The 7,655-nt window shown below is 37.7% G+C and overlaps 1 protein-coding gene across 1 annotated transcript; it reads right to left on the bottom strand.

The window, feature by feature from the left end:
* Window positions 1-3,975: 3,975 nt before the first annotated feature.
* On the bottom strand, window positions 3,976-6,221 carry lyrm5b (LYR motif containing 5b). Its single transcript, XM_078256332.1, has 3 exons — window positions 5,602-6,221; window positions 4,639-4,693; window positions 3,976-4,530 (listed from the first exon to the last, which is right to left on the bottom strand). Exons 2-3 carry the CDS (start codon window positions 4,681-4,683, stop codon window positions 4,324-4,326), a joined length of 252 nt encoding a protein of 83 aa, XP_078112458.1. The 5' UTR covers window positions 4,684-4,693; window positions 5,602-6,221; the 3' UTR covers window positions 3,976-4,323.
* Window positions 6,222-7,655: the final 1,434 nt, after the last annotated feature.

Here is a 7,655-nt window from a genome sequence, read left to right on the forward strand (position 1 = left end):
ATCTTTATTTTTACCGTATTTTCCGGACTATAAGTCTCACTTTTCTTCATGCTTTGGCTGGTCCTGCGACTTATAGTCAGGTGCGACTTATATATCAAAATATATATAATGTAACATGTCTTTAAATGTTATTTCATGCTGAAAACATTACCGTCTACAGCCGCGAGAGGCGCTCTAGGCTTGTGACGACTATATGCTGCTCCTAAAGACAACTGAGAAAGAAAAGAAGCTGCAGGAGACTGCAGGTAGTAAAACACGCAGCCGAAAACGGTCATCGAGCAGCAGAAGGAGAGTTTGGAGTGAGAGAGAAACTTGTGAGGGACTGGAGAAAAGGTTAGTCTCACTGCAATGAAGAAAACAAAGAAAGCTAGTCGCGCTGAAATCCAGATGGCCAGAGCTGGAGGAAGGAGTCCACAGATGGGTGCTTGAACAACGTGCTGCTGGGAGAGGCTCGTCAACAGAGCTGTTACGTTACGTTAACGTAGAGGACACCTACCGTATTCAGCCCCTTGTTCTGGGGGCTGTTGGGTAGTTTAATAACTGTTAATGTGTTACGTTAACGTAGAGGACACCTACCGTATTCAGCCCCTTGTTCTGGGGGGCTGTTGGGTAGTTTAATAACTGTTAATGTGTTACGTTAACGTAGAGGACACCTCCATCAGTATTCAGCCCCTTGTTCTGGGGGGCTGTTGGGTAGTTTAATAACTGTTAATGTGTTACGTTAACATAGAGGACACCTACCGTATTCAGCCCCTTGTTCTGGGGGCTGTTGGGTAGTTTAATAACTGTTAATGTGTTACGTTAACGTAGAGGACACCTACCGTATTCAGCCCCTTGTTCTGGGGGCTGTTGGGTAGTTTAATAACTCTCCTTTCCAGATTAAATGTCTGTTCTTGGTCTTGGATTTTGTGAAATAAATGTCTAAATAAATGCGACTTATATGTTTTTTTCCTCTTCATGACGCATTTTTTGACTGATGCGACTTATAGTCTGGAAAATACGGTAATTAATTTAATACATACTGTGTACTTATACTTCTATTGTTTATACCTATACTTATATTGTTTAATATTCCATCTAGAGAATGTGTGACGTGCACCAAAAACACCAAAACACAGTCCTTGTATGTGTTAAAAAAAACGTACATGGCATTAAAACCCTTTCTGGTTCTGGTTCTGGTTCTGGGTCAGTCTGGTCCACATGAAGCCCTGAAAACGTCAGCAAAAAAGTTCCAAAACCATCCTAGAAGTTAGCAAATCCATTTTCTAAGCAGGCTAGCACCCAGCTGACTCACAACAAGCTCTTTCACAGCCTGAACATGCAAACTCTCTGCTTCTGGTTCTGGTTCTGGTTCTGGGTGAATATCTGAGTCTCACAGTCGGGCATATTCTGCTTTGTGTCGCTTAATTGCAAGATGAGAAACTGTTTCCCGTGTTTTTGGTTTGTCAGCTGTGTTTATTTCTGCTGCCTCCAGCTTCATTTGAACTAAATGGGATCTTTTTTTTGGGGTCACTTTTTCTGTTTTTTCTCTTTTTTTGGGTCACTTTTTCGGTTTTTTCTTTTTTTTGGGTCACTTTTTCTGTTTTTTCTCCTTTTTTTGGGTCACTTTTTCTGTTTTTCCTCTTTTTTTTGGGTCACTTTTTCCTGTTTTTTCTCTTTTTTTTGGGTCACTTTTTCGGTTTTTTCTCTTTTTTTTGGGGTCACTTTTTCTGTGTCTCTTTTTTTTGGGGTCACTTTTTCTGTTTTTTCCTCTTTTTTTTGGGGTCACTTTTTCTGTTTTTTCTCTTTTTTTTGGGTCACTTTTTCTGTTTTTTCCTCTTTTTTTTGGGTCACTTTTTCTGTTTTTTCTTTTTTTTGGGTCACTTTTTCTGTTTTCTCTTTTTTTTGGGTCACTTTTTCTGTTTTTTCCTCTTTTTTTTGGGTCACTTTTCCTGTTTTTTCTCTTTTTTTCGGGTCACTTTTTCTGTGTTTTTGGTTTGTCAGCTGTGTTTATTTCTGCTGCCTCCAGCTTCATCTGAAACTAAATGTGTCTTCTGACAACAACAACACACCTTCCACGTTCTGGGTGTCGCGTTAGGTCACGGCAGTTTCCTGCGGCGCCGCTTGTTTTACAGTTCTGCGGAGGCTCCAGGCAGAGCTTTCTCCGTAGCCACGTACACACACACGTGGCCGGCTCGACGCACGCACCAGCACACAAGTATAAACATCAGGCCACTTACATCGGCTACGGAGAAAGCTCTGCGTGGAGCCTCCACAGAACTGGAAAACAAGCTCAAGTGGCCTGATGTTTATACGCTGGTGTTTGTGTCGAGCCGGCATATAACGACCAGCCACGCTGAGGCGGTACTAACATCTGCAACGGAAAACGGACGCACAGTGAGGCGAGGCGAGCAGGTACCATGTGATGGAAAAGCGCCATATGTTAGAGTAGATGATGCTAGGCGACGTGTGCTGACTCAGATATAATTACAAAAGTCGATCCAAAGGAGAATAAGACCAGAGACTACGATTGGTGCCGTAACGTCCCGCTAACTCTCGGGTTGTTCTTCCCGTCGACCAACAAACAACTTTTTATTTCGACGCTTTGTCACTTTTCCTGATGCTTTCGTTGATGTTTTTTGCGCTTTATTTGATATTTTTGTGGGATTTTTCCAACATTATATTATCATGTTTTCTTTAAATGCTTTAAAATTCTCTTTTTTTTGTCACTTTTCCTGTTTTTTCGGGTCACTTTTTCTGTTTCTTTTGTTTTGGGTCACTTTTCCTGTTTTTTCTGGGTCACTTTTTCTGTTTTTTCTTTTTTTTTGTCACTTTTTCTGTTTCTTTTGTTTTGGGTCACTTTTCCTGTTTTTTTTGGTCACTTTTTCAGTTTTTTCTTTTTTTTTGTCACTTTTTCAGTTTTTTCTTTTTTTTTGTCACTTTTTTCTGTTTTTTTCGGGTCACTTTTTTCTGTTTTTTTCCTCTTTTTGGGTCACTTTTTTCTGTTTTTTTCTCTTTTTTTGGGTCACTTTTTCTGTTTTTCTCTTTTTTTGGGTCACTTTTTCCTGTTTTTCTCTTTTTGGGTCACTTTTTTCTGTTTTTTTCTCTTTTTGGGTCACTTTTTTCTGTTTTTTTCAGGGGTCACTTTTTCTGTTTTTTTCCCTCTTTTTGGGTCACTTTTTCTGTTTTTTCTCTTTTGGGTCACTTTCTGTTTTTTTCTCTTTTTTTGGGTCACTTTTTCTGTTTTTTTCTCTTTTTTTGGGTCACTTTTTCCTGTTTTTCTCTTTTTTTGGGTCACTTTTTTCTGTTTTTTCGGTCACTTTTTCTGTTTTTTCTCTTTTTTTTGGGTCACTTTTTCTGTTTTCTCTTTTTGGGTCACTTTTTTCTGTTTTTTTCTTTTGGGGTCACTTTTTTCTGTTTTTTTTCTTCACTTTTTCTTTTTTTTTGTCACTTTTTCAGTTTTTTCTCTTTTTTTGGGTCGCTTTTCCTGTTTTTTCGGGTCACTTTTTCAGTTTTTTCTCATTTTTTGGGTCATTTTTTCTGTTTTCTTTTTTTTTGTCACTTTTTCTGTTTCTCTTTTTTTTGGGGTCACTTTTTCTGTTTCTCTTTTTTTTGGGGTCACTTTTTCTGTTTTTTCTTTTTTTTGGGTCACTTTTTCTGTTTTTTTGGGTCACTTTTTCACTTTTTGGTCACTTTTTCTGTTTTTTTCGGTCACTTTTTCTGTTTTTTCTCTTTTGGGGTCAGTTTTTTCTGTTTTTTTCATGGGGTCACTTTTTTCAGTTTTTTCCTTTTTTTTGGGTCACTTTTTCGGTCACTTTTTCAGTTTTTTCTCATTTTTTGGGTCATTTTTTCTGTTTTTTCTTTTTTTTTGTCACTTTTTCAGTTTTTTCTCATTTTTTTTGGTCACTTTTTCTGTTTTTTCTTTTTTTGGGTCACTTTTTTCATTCGTTCTTTCATCAGTTTTATCAAACTGAATAAAAAGCCCAAATCCAATGATAGCAGTGAACTCATTTATTTAACTGGTGAAGAGCGTCGTAGGGAACCATCCACGTTACTTTTTTTGACAACTTTGTTGAACAAAATCCTAATTTCTGATATAGAAACGTTTTGAAAAGGGGTCAGATGTGACCCCAGGAGGTATCGGTACCGCTGTAGAAGGTTCCTGAACGCCACCCGGCCCTGTAGAAGGTTCCTGAACGCCACCCGGCCCTGTAGAAGGTTCCTGAACGCCACCCGGCCCTGTAGAAGGTTCCTGAACGCCACCCGGCCCTGTAGAAGGTTCCTGAACGCCACCCGGCCCTGAGGGAACATGACGACTGGGTCTCTGGGTCTCTGAGGAGCTTTCTAGTCCTCATAGTAGCGTTTCTTCATGGCTCTGTATTTCCTCAGGTAGTACAGCGCCTCCAGCTCTTTGGCCACGTACTCTCCCCGAGCGATCATCTCCTGGATCTTCTCCGGCTCCCGCACGCTCTTGTTCTTCGTGAACGCCGCTCGCAGACGGTCCCTGAAGTACTCGCTGCCTTTAGGGTACTCCCTACCGAGATACAGCAGCTGGGGGGGGAGAACGGTTCATCTGAGACCTTCTCTAAAAGACACAAGCTCTCTTTATACAGACAGACAGACAGACAGGTATGCAGGCAGGCAGACAGACAGACTCACGTTTTTATAGAGTCGGACCACTTCGGCCCTCAGAGGGTTCACCATCGTCTCGGAGCTGAGAAACACAAAGTTACATTAATACTCACTAACTGGGTACTAATACTCTGAATATATACTCACTAACTGGGTATTAATACTCTGAATATATACTCACTAACTGGGTATTAATATACTCACTAACTGGGTATTAATACTCTGAATATATACTCACTAACTGGGTATTAATATACTCACTACCTGGGTATTAATACTCTGAATATATACTCACTAACTGGGTATTAATATACTCACTACCTGGGTATTAATACTCTGAATATATACTCACTACCCTGGGTATCAATACTCTGAATATATACTCACTACCCTGGGTATCAATACTCTGAATATATACTCACTAACTGGGTATCAATACCTGAATATATACTCACTAACTGGGTATCAATACTCTGAATATGTACTCACTAACTGGGTATCAATACTCTGAATATATACTCACTGGGTATCAATACTCTGAATATATACTCACTACCTGGGTATCAATACTCTGAATATATACTCACTAACTGGGTATCAATACTCTGTATACTCACTAACTGGGTATCAATACTCTGAATATATACTCACTAACTGGGTATCAATACTCTGAATATATACTCACTAACTGGGTATCAATACTCTGAGACACACACACACTAAACACTGACTTTAAGGCTCTACGCTAACAACAAACTAATCTAACAACTCGTTAACAGTTATACTTTGAAACGATAAAACAAATTACTAATAAAAACACACTTTAGTTCAAACTGTTCACATCCAGAGCGGAGCTGTCTCCGTTTAATGAGTATCTGTTTAATGAGTATCTGTTTAATGAGTATCTGTTTAATGAGTATCTGTTTAATGAGTATCTGTTTAATGAGTATCTGTTTAATGAGTATCTCTGTTTAATGAGTGTCTCTGTACCTGGTGACCTCTGCTGCAGCTGCCTGAAGCTCCTCCGGAACAAACAACCCGCTCAGTTAGCTAACGGCTAACAACACGTCATAGAAGACGTAAGCTAACGGCTAACAACACGTAAGCTAACTGCTAACAACCGCCGACAACCGCACGTAAGCTAACGGCTAACAACCGCCGACAACCGCACGTAAGCTAACGGCTAAAACACGTAAGCTAACGGCTAACAACACGTCATAGAAGACGTAAGCTAACGGCTAACAACACGTAAGCTAACTGCTAACAACCGCCGACAACCGCACGTAAGCTAACGGCTAACAACCACCGACAACCGCACGTAAGCTAACGGCTAAAACACGTAAGCTAACGGCTAACAAGACGTTAGCTGACAGCTAATATGACGTAAAACCTGCTAAAAACCGACAAAAACTCGCTCTGTGTCCGTTAGTTTATGTCTGTGGTTTGTTTAACGGCTCAGCTTGCAGTGCAGCTTTTTATAACGATTAACGTTAAACGGCTGTTTTATAAATGACCTTTTTAGTCACGAGCTCGGTGTGAAACGAGAAAGTAAACAACCGAAGAGTAACACATACACACACACACACGCAGAGATAGGTATCCCCCAAGACAGACAGAAAACGGGTCCGCTGAAAGTTTCGCACATGCGCAGAACTACTTAAAGAGCAGGAGTTTATTTCTCACGGAATTAATTCTGTGTTTTACTGTCTCTGCTGTATTTATATTTGGGTTATTGATCTTTGGTGTGTTTTTGATACTCTGTTTTGAAATAAATTGTTAATTCTCAACTAAACTTATTCTTTGTTTTTTTTTTTTTTTTACATTTTGCTATAAAAATCTAATATTTACTTTTGTTTTTGTAATTCCTTAGAAGGTCGTTTTGAGTAAAATATGTTAAATATAAATATTTAATTGTAATAACACTTTAGAAAATGTAGTTGTAATGTAATTTCCGGCTACTTTATAGAAATCTCAGGCATTTTATGTGTAAATAATAACCTAAGTTCATTACGTTGTTCCTGTTTATTTGCAGGCTTTATGTTATTTATTCCACCTGGAATTTACCTGCAATTAAAACATAAATACCTGCTGAGAGACTGAAGATGGGTCTGTTGTGAGTAATACTGTAACACGTTAAAAGCCTGAATATCCTGTCAATAACAACATTTCCCCAAATCAAATATATGTTATTATAGAGTAAACATGCAGACGTTCAAAGCAGCAAACTGTTACACGTAACATTTTGCATTTGGTGAAACTCTGACACGAATGTTAACCTTCCTGTTGACCCATTTCCAAAAGTTTCTATAGCAGAAAATTTGGGTTTCTTTCAACCACATTGTCACAGTCACAAAAGTCACAAAAACTGACAAAAGATTGACAAAAAAAATCACAAAAAAATGGTAAAAAAATGACAAAAAATGGACACAAACTGGAAAAAAGTCACAAAAAAATGGATCAAAAACTAGAAAAAGTCACAAAAAAAATGACAAAAAATGGAAAAAAATGACAAAAACTAGAAAAAAATTAGAAAAAGTCACAAAAAATGACAAAAAAATGGTAAAAAAAATGACAAATGGACGAAAATTGGAAAAGTCACAAAAAATGGAAAAAAGTCACAAAAAATGGAAAAAAAGTCACAAAAAATGGGGAAAAAATGGGAAAAAATTGACGAAAATTGGAAAATAGTCACAAAAAATGGAAAAAAGTCACAAAAAATGGACAAAGAATGGACAAAAATGACAAAAAAATGGGAAAAAATTGACAAAAACTAGAAAAAAATGGTAAAAAAGTCACAAAAAATGGAAAAAAATAGAAAAAAAATGACAATAAATGGACAAAAAATGGAAAAAAAAGTCACAAAAAATGGGGAAAAAATTACAAAAAATTGACAAATTGGAAAAAAGTCAAAAAATTGAAAAAAAGTCACAAAAAATGGACACAAATTGGAAAAAAAAGTCACAAAAAATGGACAAAGAATGGAAAAAAATGACAAAAAATGGGAAAACAAGTTACAAAAAATGGACGAAAATTGGAAAAGTCAC

Source organism: Sander vitreus, chromosome 8 (genome assembly GCF_031162955.1).
Source record: "Sander vitreus isolate 19-12246 chromosome 8, sanVit1, whole genome shotgun sequence".
Taxonomy (NCBI): Eukaryota; Metazoa; Chordata; class Actinopteri; order Perciformes; family Percidae; genus Sander; species Sander vitreus.

What these genes read in the sequence shown, in the direction of transcription:
- lyrm5b (XM_078256332.1), bottom strand. Translation starts at nt 4,683, where the DNA reads ATGGTGAACCCTCTGAGGGCCGAAGTGGTCCGACTCTATAAAAAC. An exon ending in TGGTCCGACTCTATAAAAAC is followed by an intron (nt 4,531 to 4,638) that starts GTGAGTCTGTCT and finishes CTCCCCCCCCAG; the next exon opens with CTGCTGTATCTCGGTAGGGA.